The sequence below is a fragment of the Lissotriton vulgaris genome, unplaced genomic scaffold (genome assembly GCF_964263255.1).
Source record: "Lissotriton vulgaris unplaced genomic scaffold, aLisVul1.2 SCAFFOLD_630, whole genome shotgun sequence".
In the NCBI taxonomy this organism is placed as follows: domain Eukaryota; kingdom Metazoa; phylum Chordata; class Amphibia; order Caudata; family Salamandridae; genus Lissotriton; species Lissotriton vulgaris.
In genome coordinates this window covers 689,167-707,995 of record NW_028252722.1, presented here as the reverse complement: position 1 = coordinate 707,995, position 18,829 = coordinate 689,167, and the positions used below count along the sequence as shown (strand labels likewise).

The window sequence follows — 18,829 nt, the reverse complement described above, 5'->3', positions numbered from 1 at the left end:
CCAACACACAGCAGCATCTGAACCAAAGAACAATGCTACATGGTCATCCTTTGGCACCTACTCCGAAGAAGAAATTGGCAGATTGCTCAGCACCCTGAAACCATCCAATCACCTCACTGACCCCCTTCCTGCTAACGCTGTAAAAGACTTTACCCCTTTGCTCCTCCCACTCTGGACTAAGATTATCAATAGCTCTCTTCAACAAGGATCCATCCCTAACGCCCTCAAAGTCGGACAAGTCACACCGCTACTAAAAAAACCAACAGCAGACCCCTCTGATCTAAACAATTACCGCCCTATTACAAATATTCCCACTCTCGCTAAACTGTTGGAAAAATGCGTACAGCTACAACTAACTAAGCACATAGATAAGTTTGATCTCCTCAACGCTCATCAATCAGGCTTCCGAGCAGGGCACAGTACCGAAACTGCCATGACTCACATAGTTGACGACGCCCTCCAAATCCTAGACCAAAACGATACCTGCCTCCTCATCCTTCTTGATCTCTCCTCAGCATTCGACACAGTTAAACATGAGAACCTACTCGAACTATTAAAGACAAGAATGGGCATTTCTGGGACTGTTCTCAGGTAGTTCACCTCCTTTCTACACAACCGGTCACAAAGATTCAAAAGCAACAACTTGATGTCCTCTCTGGTACCTGTATCGCTAGGCGTCCCTCAAGGATCCTCCCTCTCCCCAACACTGTTCAACCTAGTTATGGAACCTCTCACTACTTTGCTACAAACATCCAATGTTCACTTTCACATGTATGCCGACGACACCAAACTTTATCTCAAAATACAATCTCTCAAGGACATCATGCTTCTGAACACCACGATCAGAAACACCCAATCCTGGCTTGTCGAGAATCACCTCAAACTCAATGCGATGAAGACTGAGTTCCTCCTGATCTCACCTCCCGCAAAAATCTCTACGGCTCAAACATGGCTTAAGCACTTAACGGCTCTAAATGTACAACCTACCATTGTAGACTCAGCAAAATCTTTCGGCATAACACTTGACGCCAATCTCGACATGCAGCAGCACATTAGCAAGGCAACCAAAGGAGCGAACTTCCAAATCAATACCTTGAGAAAACTTAAACCCTTCCTTCCAGCCAAAGACTTCCAAACTGCAGTACAATCTATAGTCATCCCGCACATAGAATACGGTAGCACCGCCCTCTGCGGGCTCCCCCTAACTACAACGGCACCCCCAAGAGCGTCTCTTAACGCTGCAGCGAGACTCATCACTGGCTCAAAAAAACACTCGCGTATTTCCCCTGACTTTAAATCCCTTAACTGGCTACCTTTTAAAGCCAGAATACATCTGAAAATCGCCTGCATGACACACAAGGCTGTACACATGAACTCACCCGCCTACCTCACTCAAAAGCCGTCAATTTCTGGTGGCTCTAGAACTACTAGAAGCACAAACAATCTTCTGCTGAAGCCTCGAAGATTTCGGAAGGAAAAAACCTATAAACGCTCCTTTTCAGGAATGGCACCCAGGATCTGGAACTCACTCCCTCCTGAAACCAGGCTCATCTCCTCCAACAAACTTTTTAAGAAAGAAGTAAAAGCGATCCTCATGGCTAAATACACATGATCTATTATTCTGTATTTCTCGTGAATCCGCTCTGTACTACCTGCCTGACCCCTTGGTCTATTTGTATTATCGACTTATCTGATTGTATACGTTCCCTCTTTGTATATTTCTATATTGAGGACGCACCTGTCTGACTTTGCACACTGCACCTACACCACCTCAACTATCCCTACTCTTGTACTACTGATGCTCCTGTGTGACTATACACCCTGCACTCACCTACCTCAACTATGCCTACCTTTTTGCTATCTCCAAAAGCATTTTAAGCACGCTTAAACAAGTATATGCTCTTTATTTTTGTACTTTTATATTATTGGCGCAACTGTTTGACTATGCACCTTGTACTGACACTACCTCACCTGTGACCTACCTGTTGTATTTTTGACCTACCCATGTAACTATGCACCTTGTACCTAACTACCTCAACTATTACATTCTATTACTCTATCACCCCCTTGTCCTGTAAAGCGCTCCGATATCTGCAAAGATCTTGTTCGCGCTATATAAAACTTTCAAAATAAATAAATAAATAAATAAATAAAATCCTTTCAAAGGAATTCCACAAAAGAATGCTCATTTAGGGCACTGCAGCAAGTTCCAAAATGTTTATTCAGCACAACTGTTGCCTTGTGCCAAATAAACAGTAGCTGCGATGTTGGAGTGAGCCTCCTTTTGTGGAATTGCCTTGGAAGCAATACATCTATATATAAATATGTACACACACAGTTTTATCCTGCACTTCTGCCAATCAAAAGTTGTAAACCGCACCCTTACCCAATATACTGGTATGCAATTTACTGACCTTAAATGAACAGAAGAAGGGGGGGGGGGGGGGGTGTCAGTCTCAACACACAGATCACATATATCTGAGCCACACACATCTATCTCACTGAACCATCCCCTCAGCTATAGAAAACGAGGTGCATGTAACAGATAACAAGTACCAAATATTCATTAACAAAAAAGCAATTTAATTGTGTCACAAAATGAGCATACAAACCTTTATTGAGCATCTCATCTGCTTCATCCAAAACCAACATTTTAATAGCACGTGTTCTCAAACTTCTGCGACGAATCATATCTGCAGGGAAAAACACCATTGGCTTATTACTAAAACGTATGACACAAAGCATCGACCTTGCATCTATTAATAGGACAAAGCTATTCTAAGCACCAACTTTTACCAGAAAAACTAATATTTGAAACCACACCTTGCTGTATACCAAACTAAGACCTATTCCCTGTACTAGATCTAAGAATGGACCTGGAAAATTAAAATCAAAATTACATCCACAAAGCTAGACTAGTAACTCAAGAACCAATGCCAACTGGGTTCTAGAAAACCCACCTGCAACTCCATGTGGTGGATCCTTTAAAATGTTCCCAGTTTAATGTCTTCCAAGAATTGTGGCAGAGTTACATATCAGTATTGTACCCAAATATTTCATACACAAATCTGGGATTAGACTATTTAAAAAGCATCCACTGATTTGCAGCACACCACCAAAACGCTTACCAAACACACGGCCAGGGGTTCCAGACACAACATGTTGCCCATAATCCAGCTTTCGGATGTCTTCTCCCACGTTTGTTCCTCCTATACACGAGTGGCACTGCACATTCATGTAGTCACCTAGAGCTAGGAGGACCTGGGCGGAACCCCCATGCCAAAATAAAAAATAAAGTTAGACAGCGACAGAGCATCCACAACACATAATTTGCTGAATATTAGAGAAGTTTTTTCTGCTTCGGAAATTGACAGTAAGAAAAACAAACTTCAAGACAGACTGACAACTAAACGTATCGTGATTAGGTCAAAGTTAATCTATTTCCCCTCATTCAGGACTCAAGATACTTACTAGAAGCAAGTACTGTGCATCGGGAGTCATGTGGGCTCAGCTATTCCCAGAATTTTGGCTATCAGACATATTGTTCAAGTCATTGACTATCTTCATTACTAGGCAGTTCAATGGACATCAACGCATTTACCGCGGTGTCCCAGGGCTCTATTTACCACCACACAGCTAATTTGTTTCCAAGTACTCTTATTTGGATCTTGATTTTCAAAAAGGTATTGTGAACGAGCGGGAGATTTTATTTGTCCTAATGAAATGCATGCACACCTCCATTTCCTTTGTAGCTAGCTCTCTTCTAGCAAAGTTGGCTTTCTACTTGGCTCACTGTGGAGCCAATATACAATCCTATCTGGTCACCTTTAAACTGTCCTGACATGTGACTACCTGCACCAGAAGCCCCCCATAAAAGCCAAGGACAATGACTGAGAAATGCATTTTTCTCTGATAGATTGGAGAGAGCCTGCACATTAGTGTCCAGCAGATGCTTACAAGAAGCAGACGTTTCGAGGGAGGATTGTCATCCCGCAGGCTAGTGTCAAGCCAGTTTCCTGAAGACTTTTGCTGCTCTGTACAGACTGAGAAAAGGAAAGGACTATACTGAAAAAAGAGGAACCAAGCACTGAACAGCAGGAAGCTCTGCAGAGACCTCAGTCAAGCGCACACTGGAGAACCAAGACAGCCTGGGAAACACGAGATTCATACATTTTAACTAGTGAAGACAAAGCCCACAGATAATCCATTGGCTGGGTCATTGAGTTGCATTGTAAGGCGCTTTACTGGTACATCCTTAATGAGCATTCGCTCCAGAGTGGACTGTACAATGCTGTACACTAACGTGCCCCATACCTGTCCTCTAAACCACAGAGGCCAGATGATTCTACTTAGTCTGGCCACTGTGTACTTTTACACTGGCAACCCAAATTTTGTTCTAGTCCATGTAATTCCTCAGAAATCTCGACTTTTCCCCAACTCCAAAAATACAGTTACCCGGTGGACTGAAGAAGCACTGGGGTCTAATGGGTTCCTGCAGTCACATGAATGCTCCAACCAACCAATAAAAACATGACTAGCTGTTTGTGATTCAAACTCCTAATGTGGGGTACCCAAAGGGTACTACTACAAGTGGATGTCAATCCACTACCACCACTCAGAATTTGAGATCAGTTGGGTTCTCAACTGGTCTCCAACTGCACTGTGTCCCTGGCTGAACAACAGTTACTGATTCACGGTTGCCACTGAACTGGACACAGAGGTGCTAGGTACACAAACTTCTCCAGTTGTATTTCACAAAAATGTACAACCTCTTTTCTGAGACAAATTCAAATTTGTATATCCTATCGGGTTAAGTTGACCCCAGAGAAGTTTAGGGAACCGAAAGATGTAGATAAGGAATGTGGTGAGGTTTTGCAAATAGAGAGTTTTACAAGAATGAACTACTCGCACCTTAACCATCAGGCCCAGAAATGTGAAGAGACAGTTTACATACCATTGTCCCGGTTTAAGTCCAAGGTAGAATATTTAGAGAATGAGGCAAAAAGCCTGAGGTCAGAGTCTTGGGGGCGCCAAATCACTACACTAATGAGGGGCTACAAGAGGAGCTGCAATTCACATCAGTGATAACAACGCGCTTCACTTATCTTCTCACAAAGGGTCCATCTAGCACAACAGTAGAAAGACCACACTGTTGGCAGAACAGAGTGACTCCAAGCACTGCAAATTTGTTCATTCAACAGCAAAGCAAATGTACCCCACCCCGAGTGGGAAAAAAATACACATCTTCCTGAATCAATTAATGTCACTCTAATGGAGGGAATGAAACTATGGTAAGCCAAGAAAAAACTTGGCGAGTGCATCTACTGTGGTTCCCAATTAGGATGAGGTGTCCCCTGTGACCACTAGTTTCGAAGTATGACCAAGAGTTGCCTTTGTTGATATTCCCAAGATGGAAAATATTTTCCAGAAAGTACCAGTTCACTGAAGGAGATATTGCTATGGACACATCATTGGGATACTTTGATTTAAGATACATGTTCCCTGTGCAAGTTACCCTTCATTCAGTAGCAAAATTTGAGTTAAAAAAAAAACATTGCAAAAAGCAAATATAGCTAAATCAAGGATGATGAAAAATTGCCAACTACTATACAGATAGATGAATTCTTAAATGAACAAAGTTCTTAAAAAGAAAACATGCAGCCACGCCATTTCTTCAGCAGCAAGGTACAACAGGTGCATAGCAACAACATTGTTGGTGTTTGATCTTAAGTCAATGAAAGCAGCAAAGACATGCTGGACTTCTCGTTTTACAATATAATATTGCTTGCCTTTCGGAGAACTATTTAAAGCTAAACAGTCTAGTGTTATCCTGAGACTGTAACAGCAGTCACAAATGAACCATGTCTCAAATCAACTTCACAACTGCCGCAGGAGGGCAAATGAACGTGTACGATAGAGGAGGCATATGCACAGATGTACACATGTCTCCATTTAGAGGGCAAAAAACACAAATCAAGGCACATTATACAGAACAACTGTTGTGAGGCTGCCCAAATTCCTAATCTATTTAGAAAAGTAATAAGATGTTGGTTATCAGAGTAGCACCAAACTAACTATGGAACATTCCACATAAAAGCAATAGAGCAATGACTATATAGAGAAACACAGACTAAAAGTAGCAACTAACAGAGGACAAAAGAACGAGACTTTGGATAGTAAGTGTCAATTTTACTTTATCAATGTCAATCAAGCGAGGATGTAAATTTAAAAAAAAAAAAAAGCAAGGGAACAGAAAACAGGCAAGAATTACGAATATGTACAAAAAGTTCTAAAAAACTATGGGACATGAAGAAAAAGCATATCTTATCACCTCCTACATGTTTAGAGTCACAGCCAAGTTTAATCAATTTACAGGAGCTTACACTTCTGACCAAGTTCAAAACAGTCAAAACCATTTTTAATAGAAATTATCTGACCGTTTAAAATATTTTTTTAAAACAATTATTGCATTTGATCTCTACTATGGATTTATAAAGAAATTAAAGCAGAATTACAAGGAGAGCAAGAACATGCAGTTAAGCTTTAACATTTTTACCTTCTGTATCTGACCCGCCAGTTCTCTTGTTGGTGCCAGGATTAATGCTTGGGTTTCACGTACCTTTATACAATGAAAGAAAACATTTTTAATATTTACTCTGAACATTACAGCACATTAGGCTTGATAATGTAGTATATTGTGTCAGGACCAACTATACTCAATTTTAAAATTACCTTACCAAAAGTCTGCAGCCAAAGTTTATACATTTCTGGCATCCCTTTACACTAGCACTTTCCGAATTGAAGGAAGGGCTAAAACACACGGTCGAGTGTTTTAAAATGAAATTCAGATATTAGATTTTAACTTTACAATGCAAAAGATAACAAAAATGCTGCATTTCACGGGGTGTCCTAATATCTGTCCCATATGTGCCACAGGACATGGAGCCCAATAGAAAACAACATAGCTCTAACACTGCATAAATGATAAGATAGGCATTTAATCAAGTTGAAAAGTCGCTGTAGTTAATGTGTGTTGGTTAAATTAGGAACTCGGGTTGTTTTGCTAAAGCTGTGGCCTTTGGAAGTGTCTGTAGCAGAGATATTCATATCAAATGTATTTTATCACCTGAATGTCCAGGCACTGGAGAACAGAAACACAAAACGTTGCAGTCTTGCCAGTACCAGACTGTGACCTGGAAAAAGAGGAAACATTTGTAAACTAGGGAACACTCCATTATTGATTAGTGTTACAGGAAGACTATGTCAAGGAAGCAGCAAGTGTACATTTTACCCTGCAGCGCTAAAGTAGCCAGTTTCCAGACAATCTGGTTATTATATGTTTTTAAAACAATAAAAAAACCAAAATTGTGTAATTTCCATACTGAGTGAGGCTGCTGTAGCATCTCTAGAAACAAAGCTATTCCCTAAGGACTAGGTGTTATTCCGCAGACTGATGTACAAAGTGCCCTTCTGTTTTAAGTCAAACCCTTTCCTTCAACCAAGTTTACTTTACTTCTAATCATCAAAACTTCTAGTACCTTCCACAAAAGTGACTATTAGAGTAGCACTGCATCAAAACGGGACGCACAGCATGAACATTAGCAAGTCTCAGCTTCAGCCAGAAGAGGTCTTATAAGTACGATGTGGCAGAAACAGCACTTCTACTTCATGGTACCTGGACTACCGACAATAAGGATAGTAGTCTACAATTTGTACTTACTGGGAGAGCTATTTTAGAGACAGCCAAAGTGGTAGCACTGTTAGGACAGCATGTTTACAAGGCAGAAGACATGAATGCTGCACAGTCACAGATTCAATGATCACCAACATGCGCCGGTGGGGCATGGTGAACACAGGACCGTAATGCCAACCTGATTTGGAGGGTAGTCTACTATCAGACACATTAATACAAAACACAGGCATGTCATTAGCTTCTTGCAATTTTCTAATGTAAAACTGGATTAATGGTCAAGCTCGGAAGCTTGAAAGGTGACTGAGCAAGAAGACATGGTTGCGCAGGCAACTACCTTCCTTACCATCTGATTATAAAAAGAAAAGACTAAACAAAAGCCAGCTTGGGAAGCTTCTTCAGGGTCTAAACACCATGACCATTAAGCTGAGGGTTCCATGGCTAAAACCGTAGCCTCAAAACAGATACTCCCCTATTCCATTCAACTCACATTTCCAAAATGAAACCATCCCCTACATTCACTCATACCTGAATACGCTATACTGCATGCTGTAATCTTTCTCTGTGGTGTAGAGTCGGACTTACTGTGCAATCACATCTCTTCCTTTGATGATCTGTTTAATAGCTCGCTGTTGGATAGCAGATGGCTTTTCAAAACCTGAAAAAGAGGATATTAAATCAATGAAAACCTTACACAGTAAAATCGGAGGTTGCAAAAGCAATTTAAGATCATTTTTATGGATTGCTAAAAACTGAAATTTGGCGTGATCAGAAAAAAGAATAGTGGAAGCAATTTCACTTGGACCATGAGAGTTTCAGGTAAAAGTTGTAAGAGGCCCGTATGCCCTACTTCAGCAATGCACCGGGCTCAATCGAGCCCCCCCCCCCCCCCCCCCCCCAAATAAAAATTGCCAATGTACCTGGACTACACTATATATATATATATATATATATATATATATATATATATATATATACACATACACACACACACACACACACATGCATACACGAGCAAATGTCCCAGGCGGGGGGAGCGTCCTTTAGCTGGCGGCGAGGATGGGACACCCTCGCTATACTTATTAAATCAAGTTTCCTCATCAGGGACGCCGCACACCACTTCAATGTTGGTTAGTTGTGCTTTATTTTCCTGTAGGTTTCTCCCACCAAGAGAGTGGGAGAAACCTACAGGAAAATAAAGCACAACTAACCAACATTGAAGAGGTGTGCGGCGTCTTCTTTGATGAGGAAACATATATATATATATACACACACAGACATACTAATAGCAGTCACGAGTAGGTTATATGTTTTATCATTCAAAAGAAAAACAAAGGCTCAGATTTCACTCATACAAAACCAATTAAATTCAGCAGCTTTAGTTACCTGAGCTAATTATTACTTACGCCACCGCAATGCACTGCTTATGACCTCACATATTACATTATTCATGATATGGTCAGTGACATCACTGATGACATCACAAATGATATCACTGATGACATCCAGTGATTGTGAGTGTTTCCTAAAATACAGTAAGATACCAAACATATTAAATTTAAAAAACTGTATAACTGAGTGATATTATTTATAACACATGTGAGTGGCTGAGTGTATCCATGTGAGTAGGTGTTCGAGTTGCTCTATGGTTGTATTGGGTGAGTGAGTGGCTGTGTGTGTGAACGGGTGAGTGGATGTGTGAGTGAGTGTATGGGTGAGTGAGAGAGGATGTGTGGGTGAGTGAGAGAGGATGTGTGGGTGAGTGAGAGGATGTGTGGGTGAGTGAGAGGATGTGTGGGTGAGTGAGAGGATGTGTGGGTGAGTGAGAGGATGTGTGGGTGAGTGAGAGGATGTGTGGGTGGGTGAGAGGATGTGTGGGTGGGTGAGAGGATGTGTGGGTGGGTGAGAGAGGATGTGTGGGTGAGAGAGGATGTGTGGGTGAGAGGATGTGTGGGTGAGAGGATGTGTGGGTGAGAGAGGATGTGTGGGTGAGAGAGGATGTGTGGGTGAGAGAGGATGTGTGGGTGAGAGAGGATGTGTGGGTGAGAGAGGATGTGTGGGTGAGAGAGGATGTGTGGGTGAGAGAGGATGTGTGGGTGAGAGAGGATGTGTGGGTGAGAGAGGATGTGTGGGTGAGAGAGGATGTGTGGGTGAGAGAGGATGTGTGGGTGAGAGAGGATGTGTGGGTGAGAGAGGATGTGTGGGTGAGAGAGGATGTGTGGGTGAGAGAGGATGTGTGGGTGAGAGAGGATGTGTGGGTGAGAGAGGATGTGTGGGTGAGTGAGAGGATGTGTGGGTGAGTGGGTATGTCAGAGGCCGTATAGGTGAGGGATGGGGAGTGAGTGTGGCTATATGAATGTGTTGGTGTATAAGTGCTGCATGGGTGTATAAGTGACTATGGTTGAGTGAGTAAATGTGAGTTGCTGTATGGGTGTGTTTCTGTTAGTGACTATAGGTGAGTGAGTACCTATGTTAGTATATGCATGAGTGTGCGTGTAACTGTATGGGTGAGGGAGACTGTAAGGATGAGCGAGTAGGTGTGCGAGTAGCTGTATGGGTGACTGAACGGCTATATGGGCGCATGAGTGGCTGTATGGGTGAGTGGATGTGAGTGGATGCGAGTGGCTCTATGGATCAGTGAGCAAGTGTGAGCGCTTGTATGGGTACACAAGTGGTTGTGTGGAATGGGTGTATGAGACGTATGGGATGGGAGTGTTCTGTGGATGACGTCTTAAGTGATGTCAGTGATATAAAATGGGAGGTCATAAGCAGTGCATTGCAAGGGCATAAGTTATAGTTAGTTGAGGTAACTAGAACTGCCAAATTTCACAGGTTTTGTAAGAGTGAAATCTGATCCCAACTAAAATGTCCCTGCAACCTTTGTTTTCTCCCAGTGAATTTCTAAGCGGTTTTACATTGTATTCCCTAAAAGTAAACTTTAAACTTTGAGAATAGGTATGCGAGTGGCTCTATAGATGGATGAGTGGGGATATTAGTGGCTGTATGGATATGTAAGTGGGTGTGCAAGTGGCTGCATGGATCTGTTAGTGGGTGAGTGAGTACCTTTGTGGGTCTGTGAGAGGCATTAGGGTTGTGTGAGTGGCTGTGTGATTCTGTGGGTGTGTGAGAGCGTTGCTCTGGGTGTGCGAGTGCCGGTGTGAGAGTGGATTTGTGGGTCTGTGAGTGGGTGTGCGAGTGCCTGCAGGTGTGTCGTTATATGACTTTTGGGCATTGGTATACTAAGAGTATTTAAAAGGGAGAACCATGGACTTAGCACTCACCAGGAGACAAGAAATGTAAATGTACCGGAATTTATATAGCGCAAATTACCGAGCGGTTTCTAAGCGCTTGCTTAGGGAACCCGTCCTGGTATTCCCCTGTGAGATAACCCCGGCAGGGTATCCGCAAGGTGAAAGCCAGGCATCCCGCCGCGAGGGGCCGTTGTGGAGATTAAGCAAGCTATTGCCCAGAGTCGCAGAGTGTGAACCCGTGAATCGAGTAGGCACCGGAGCGAGAATTGTCGAGTCCATGGACATTTTTAGGACTCAAGACCCCGCCAAGCCGGGAATTGAACCCTGGTCCCGGGCTGACCTCTGCTTCCAGGTCTGCCTCCTCTAACCAGTGAGCCACACTTCTCCACAAGAAAGAAACAGCTTGTCACAGTCACTACAGATCAGATTGCGCTCCATTAGATCAACAATGCAATCATCTCCATTATGTATTTGAGATTGCTTTCCAACGTGGAACACGAGAGGAAACATTTGATTTGCCTTCACCAAGCCAAAGAAGTTATGAACGTTTGTGCTTTACAGAAATGGAGCTTCAACTGGGTCACTTGCTATGTTTATATTTGTAAGTGCTTCCCGTTCAGATATAATTACTGTGAAATGTGCACCATAGCCAGACTGGAACCTCTTTTTTTCCCCAGAAGAGTCTCCAGTTTTCCCAAAAACATCTACCCAACTGGAGTACTTTCATCTGGTTAATTAGTGCTACCTCGATGGGTAAACGTCTCATGCATATTCTGCACTACAGCTGTGTAAAGGACCACGCAGAAATTTTTCCAGTGACCTTGTGTGCATGCAATTTCTGCAACGTGATTGCTCCTCAAGCGTCTTCATCCACAAATCTGTGATACATGAATCCTCATTAAGAAAAGATGACAAGACTAAAGAGGTGAATCGCCACCAAACAAGGATACTTCACCTTAACTAAATGAAGTAACTGCTTCTTTGTTTGGTGGAGAGGTCTTCATATTCCTCTGCATCAATACCGCACAACCAAAATCATCTGCAAATGTGCTCGAGGTCCTTTCATTAAGCTGTCCATCAACGTGGGAAGGGGAGGGAGACCGTTGCATAATACTACTAAAGAAAACGAAGAGAAGGCCACGTAGCCCTGGTCCATGCCGATTTCGACCCCATCACCTGGGGCCCAGCCTCATCTCCCTGGTCTGTGCCACCAAGGGAATCTAGTGTGCATGTTGGAGACCGCGGTGGGGAGTGTCAAGGCCTCTGCGGTCCACCTGCTGGAAATGCAGCTCCGAGTGAGAGAGCAGTACTTTCATCTCATTCTCCCTGCCCGCATGTTTGCCTCGGGAGGAGGGTGTGTCCTGTCCCCCCCAGATGTTCTGCATGGGCCCACCTAGAGAAGTGATGGTCCCCGAGGCTGTGTAAATCCTGGAGGGGGGGCCGCATGACCCCCCCACTCTTTAAAAAAGCAGCAGCAATTACCCCAGGAGAATGTAGGTCCCCGGGGCATTATTAAACTTTTGGATGGGTGCCCTGTGCAACCTTCATTTTTAAAATTTTATTTTGCATGGCCACAGGTGGCCATAATTATAACAAGCGCAGGAGACAGTGCTTTTTTTCTAATTTGCTGCGATATTTGCAAATTCTGTAGTGAATTTTTAAAAAGTGCTTTTCTGCCCAGCCCGGGGCCCTGTGGGACCCCAGGACCAAGGCCAGGGGGTTACACTATTCGTACTCTACCCCCATTTCTTGTTTATGCATTTTCTTTTGGGATTCGGCTGAAGCGGAGTCCCAAGATGGCTGCCAACACATCCTGGTTAACGTGTTTGCAGTCAACCATAGAAATTCAGCAGTTAGAGTTACATGAGCTAACTATAACTTACCCCCTAATGCACTGCTTAGGACCTCACATACTACATCACTGTTGATATGGTCAGTGACATCAACCAGTAAGTGTTTTCTAAGAGTTTATGATCATATACTAAGCTACTATAAAAGTTAAATTAGTATACTAGGTGAACTAGTAAAAGGTGACACTACTACAAACATATATTATGTGAGTGACTGTATCTGTGAGTGAGTGGGTATCAGAGTGTCTGTAGGGGGAGGAATACGTGGATGTGCGAGTTAGGGAGCAGGTGGCCGAGTGTATGAGTGTTTGTAAGGTTGAGTGAGTGGCTGTGCTGAAAGGCTGTATGAGTAAGTGACTGGGTGTGTAAGTAGCTGTATAAAGGAGAGTGTGAGTGGGTGTATGGGTAAGTGACTGACTGATGTATGAGTAACAGTATGGATTTTTGAATTGTTTTCTGAGTGGCTGTATAAGTGAGCGAGTGGGTGGGTGAGGGTGTGTGATTGGCTCTATGGACAAGTGTACCGTTGTGCAAGCGCTTGCATGGGTGAGTGAATGGTTTGGATATCATTGATCATGGAATTAGTAATTAAATATGTGAGGTCATAAGTAGTGTGGCACACGTAACTAGAACAAGGGGTTAAATCAGATATTATGCATGGATAGTAATCGTAAACTTATGAGTCCCCATGTAAAAATGCTTCACATAGATTCTGTCCCATTTGCCCGGGGTTTACAATCACATTCCAGAAACGCCTACCAGAATGTGAAAGATGCCCATCTTCTGCCAAAGCTGCCCATGATATCATGGCCAAAACTGTGCCATGTATGCCCACCATAATGCTAAAAACTTGGACATCACATCAGCAATGGACATTAGTAGCTAAATCATGACCGCGATTCGGACAGGCACATTCACAGCATGATTGGCAAAGATAGGCGCCAAGATGCCATGATATGTCCACAGATATCTCAAGGTGCCAACATTATCTCAGAAAAAGACATCATTGTGTCACATTAGCCCTGTATAACGTCAGTACCAGATATATTTGGGGTTCCCCGACAGCAGGTATGGCTTGCAAAAGAAGACAATGCCCTTCAGAGAGGAACACAATGCCAGACAATTACACAATACATATGACCAAAACAAAACTTTAACAAGTGGACATAAATACATCACAGACCACTGCATCAATCTGAAACAAAGAAGGCCATTACCTATCTCCACTCAATTCAGAATTTGATCTTATTAACTGCAGACTTGCTAGTGTACGGTTTTTATGCACTGTCACCATCACTGGCAGTCCCTCACACTGGTGACTTCGCTCTAGCTATTGCTAGCATTTTTTGGTCTAGTTTTTTCAGAAAGTGTAGGACTGAGAGAATGGGGCTTGCAAAATGGCCATTCTCCATGTGAGTTAGCTAAATTGAGGGTTGACACACGTGGTCATGCTGCAGATACTTCAGGGTGTTCAGTGAGTGTTTGTGCGTAAGCATGTGGCCCTGCTATTGATTTAGCTGGAGGTCACCAAAAGAATACAACAAGCATTTGCAATGCAATAGATCTCGCATTTGCGAGAGTTTAAGCTATTTGCATTGACAATGAGAATGTCTTATTTATCCGTTTTGATAATTAACACAAATAAAAGGCATTGTCATTTATAATGTCAATAGCTCAATCTTGTAAATGCGAAACCTATTTCATGTCAAACAAGCGACTGCCATTGTTCCTGCTGCTTGGAAAATGAAAGCACGCATGGTGCGCTGAATGTTGCAGGAATGCATGTCGGACCAGCAGTAGGAGAAACTTGGTAAAGAAAATAGGGCTTACAGACCAAATAAGACATACCATGTAACAACATAAGGAAAAGGGACAATCCTCACTGAAGGTTACAAATTAAGACAAGGCGGTACTAAGGGGGGGGGGAAATCAACAAGCCTATTAACAAATCAGAAGTCAGACTTTACAAAGGACAATGACAAGCCAATAAAATGTGGACAGAGCTTCAAGTCAATACTAATACAGCATGCCTCAGAGCAGCACATGCGCTGCCCAGGCTCGACCAAAAAAAACAAGCATTTTCCATGCAATAGGTCTCGCATTTGTTAAAGTTAGAGCAGTTGGCGTTGAAAAAGAATGTTTTTTTACTTTTACTTTTTTATGCCAATGGCAATAGCACTATGTAAATATAATTAATTGACGGCTAATAGAAACACGCAAGTAAAAAACATTGTAATTTTCAACGCCAACAGCTCCAAGTCTAACAAATGTGAGACTTATCACACTGCCAATGGTTCATTCTAACTGGTGTTTCTTCCGTTTCTAGAGTTCAGGCAGGTTTGCTATTTCTTTATTTTGCACTCAGTGGTGCGCCTTCCTCATTAGTAATAAATACTTTATTCGGCTTTACAAGTAAAACCATAAAAGTTACACAGCACCAAAAACAGTTTAAAAGTACAATTCATAACAATAAAAAATAAAAAGTCCAATAAAATACAGTGAGATATATAGATATAAAACAAGCTAAGGGGGAGAAAGGGAAACAGGCAAGCAGTGTCCGTGAGTACATCAGCAAGTGAGGAAATGAGGAATGTCCTACCATTAGGGGTTTGTTAATTCTCCAAGCAAATGCTAGATCTCAATGCAGACTTCAGAAAACCTACTACAAATGGTATACAGTCTGGTTTCAACAGTTGTAAGTAGAATAGAGCAGGGCAGACCTGGGTATAATTCAGCTTCTTTAAAAGGGGTATTAAAAAATATCTGCGAGGGACTTTGTAAAAATTACAGAAAAACATAAAGTGCAGCAAATCCTGAGGAGACACTCCGTCGCAGCCACAGGATGCTAACACCTGACCTCCACAGCTCCCCTTTGGTACGGCCAGTAGCAGGTGAAAATAATCCAAACGGAACCTAATCAGTAAAAAAACGCTCATAGGACGACAAAGGCCACAGGAGATGCGGTTCTGTAGAGGGAGTAGTTTTGAGCATCACACATTTACGGACGCTATGTTTTCCCAGTTCAGCACAATCTCTATCAAGCTTTTTTAATGTCTTAAGTCTGCTTAACAAAATCCACATCCTTTCCAGTATTAAGAATAGATTTTAAAAAAAGGTCCGGCCGCCCCAGCTCTTCGAAACAATCCTGGATGTATTTTAACCATGGAATGCGCAGCATATAATCGAGACTTAACATTTCTCTTAAGATCTGGTGGTTGAGAACTAAATCTTTGTTCAGCCAACAATTGAGCCAAAACAACAAAGGGTGCATAGCCAAGATACCACAAATAAAAGTCAACCCCACTTCTTCTCCGCCACCTGTAGGGCATCAGTTGCCGCATAACCCCATATTTCACTCCCATAGCTTGCGATGGCAACACTTTTTGCCTGGTATATTTTCAGCATTGCCGCAATAGGGCGCTTACCCATCTTAGTGGCAAAGTTAAAAATTGCTGTATTCGCTCTTGTAACCTCCCCTCTTTCTCCTTTGAATAAGGGACCCCCAGTTCAGATTGTCATCTAGTAAAACACCCAGATATGAAAATGTTGTGGTCAGGGGCACCTTTTCATTGCCCACTTTAAAGGGATACAGCTTCTTTGAGCGAGTCCCGACCTGCATAATGTAAGATTTAGAATTAGTCATTGCTAGGTCGCGGTCTTCCATGAAGTTCCGAAAGGTGTCAAGCAGGGTCTGCAGGCCACTTGCTGTCCTAGCAATGAGGACAGCGTCATCCACATATAGAAGGACAGGCAAACCTCGACGCCCCACATAAGGAAAATCTGCCCCTGTTTTTACCACTGTCTTGTGTGGGCCGTTAATATATAAATTAAATAGAAATGGGGCCAAAATGCACCCTGCTGTACACCCCTCTCAATTTTAAAATCCCTTGAAACACGAAGATCCTGAGCATATCTGATGTTAGCCTTAGTGTCCCTATGCAGATCCTCTAGGAAGTTGACCAGATTGTCCTCCACCCCCATGGCCCTCATGGATTGCCACATTTTCTACCGATTGACGCAGTCAAAAGCGGAGAAAAGAGGCCATGTAGATCTACCTTGGTGGACAACTGTGTACTTCCCCACGATCAAGTATAAATTAAGGCATTGGGCTAAAGTGGAATGCCCTGGACGGAACACATATTGAATGTCAGTGACATTCTCATTTTCTTCCGCCCAGGTGGCTAATCTTCTCAGAATTACCCCACCTACAACCTTGACCACAGAATCAAGAAGGGAGATCGGTCTATAGCACAAAGTGCTGCTATGATCGCCCTTCTTGATGACCGGTACAATTGTAGAGGTGCCCCAGAACTCCGGGCAACCAACCCTAGCCGCCGCGTTGAGCACGGCCACCAGAACCGGGGCCCAAAAACAAAAAGATGGGTTTGATTTAAAAAGGTCCGGAGGGATACCATCCGGGCCTGGTGCCTTATTGCACGACAGCCCAAAGAAGCCCATCTCCACCTCCTTCTGCTCAAACAATACTGAGACGTGAGTATTGACACTAGCTTGATGTTGTTGGGATACCGTATCGCTTTTGAAAATAGATGTAAAATGTGCCACCCATTCATCCTCAGTTATATTTGTAACTATTTCTCAGTCCCCAACCTTCTCAAATGGGGGACGATTAATGCCCCAAAACCTAGAGCTACTCTGTAGGGTACTTTGTTCCAATAGATCTCTCCAGGTTTCCTCCTTCAATTCACCCTTCCGGATAGCCAATGCCCGCTTATATAGGAGACGAAGGGCACTGATCAAAGATTGATCTCTTGGGATAGCTTTTAAGGCTTCCTTTAAGTGTCTTGCAGCTTTTGAGAAGGAAGCATCAAACCATCTGGGTTCACAAGGCAGTGTTCTCCCAAAAAACATATCTATGACCAAGCACTAAGACGTTTGGCAAACCCCAGCCGTTCCTTGAAGAGATCACTCCTAGGGGGATCACACACCCAGATCAGAGTACACTTTCTTTCAGGAAAGTCCAGATCCAAGCCCCTTTATCCTCCGCCCAAAAAGCACACCCGCAAGAGCTTGCTTTACAACCCCACTCGCCCCATAACTCCAAAGAAAACCAATAATAGTCACAAAACACTCGCCCATGACCTCGCCAATCCCAATAGCTCCACGTGACTGGGTCAACTTTTTTTGGGCCTCCCTGACGGATCATTTGAACTTCAAGAGATATCTGAACGCAACGCCCCCCCCCCCCCCCTCCCTCCCTAGTCTACCCGTCGCGCACCGTAAGCGTAGATGCCGCGCAGCAGGTCCTCGCGCAGGCCCATGGTGTCGAATGTAGGCGTCACGTCCACCTCCTCGCTGGTCTCAAACTCCACTTTGGTCATGTCCTCGTCCTTCAAAAGTCTCTTCCGCGCCGAGCTGGCGGAGGTGAGGCCCGCGGGAGACGACATGTCTGCGGGATGGTGGCACCGGACCCAAGCAGGTCACCGGCGAGACTGGAAGAAAACGTAAGGGGAGAGCGCATGCGCGATGACCCTATGGCCTTACACGTGAGGCTGAGTCGGAAACAGGGAGTCTGGGACTCAACACTCTGCACGTGACCAATGTGTAGATGCACTTCCTGCAAAGATGCTGTCCATCTTGCAACACAAACACAGAAAAGGGACTAACGTTAGTGGGGCTGTATGAAAACCACCGTTTTATAAAGTGCTACTGTGTTACCCAATATTGAGCGCCGTCCTTGAGCGCCATGTTGGTAGAATAGTGGCTCTGGAATCCACAGCTATTCTTAACGAGACGGACTTGAGGACTAGATAAAATATGTTTTATTCTACGGACTGATAACATTTCCTAGCTATCGAGACAGAAGGATTCGGTGCTACTAGGGACAAGAGAGTCGTTACCAAGTGCAGTACGTAAACAGTAAATACTACGTTTGCCAAAGGACACAAATGAATCAAATTGTGACAAAATAACTTTACAGTCCAGCATTCACAGTATCGTGAGGGTTGCTGCTGGGTGATGATTTTTACCGGCTTGACTGTATTTTAATGTTCCTGCAGGTGCAAACATTTGGAAATTCT

The 18,829-nt window shown here is 43.4% G+C and overlaps 1 protein-coding gene across 2 annotated transcripts in view; it reads right to left on the bottom strand.

The window, feature by feature from the left end:
• The window catches only part of LOC147662060 (eukaryotic initiation factor 4A-III), a 108,122-nt gene extending 89,778 nt beyond the window's left edge, over window positions 1–18,344 (bottom strand). Inside the window, exons 1-6 of one of the 2 annotated variants that reach the window (XM_086951140.1) lie at window positions 18,028–18,344; window positions 8,276–8,348; window positions 7,127–7,193; window positions 6,557–6,619; window positions 3,129–3,261; window positions 2,613–2,693 (exon numbers count right to left, since the gene is read on the bottom strand). In XM_086951140.1, the coding sequence (XP_086807266.1) occupies window positions 2,613–2,693; window positions 3,129–3,261; window positions 6,557–6,619; window positions 7,127–7,193; window positions 8,276–8,348; window positions 18,028–18,196 (586 nt within the window). In that variant the 5' untranslated portion in view covers window positions 18,197–18,344. Of the gene's footprint in view, window positions 1–2,612; window positions 2,694–3,128; window positions 3,262–6,556; window positions 6,620–7,126; window positions 7,194–8,218; window positions 8,349–18,027 lie in introns of both variants that reach the window. The other variant, XM_086951141.1, reaches the window with a different exon arrangement.
• Window positions 18,345–18,829: the final 485 nt, after the last annotated feature.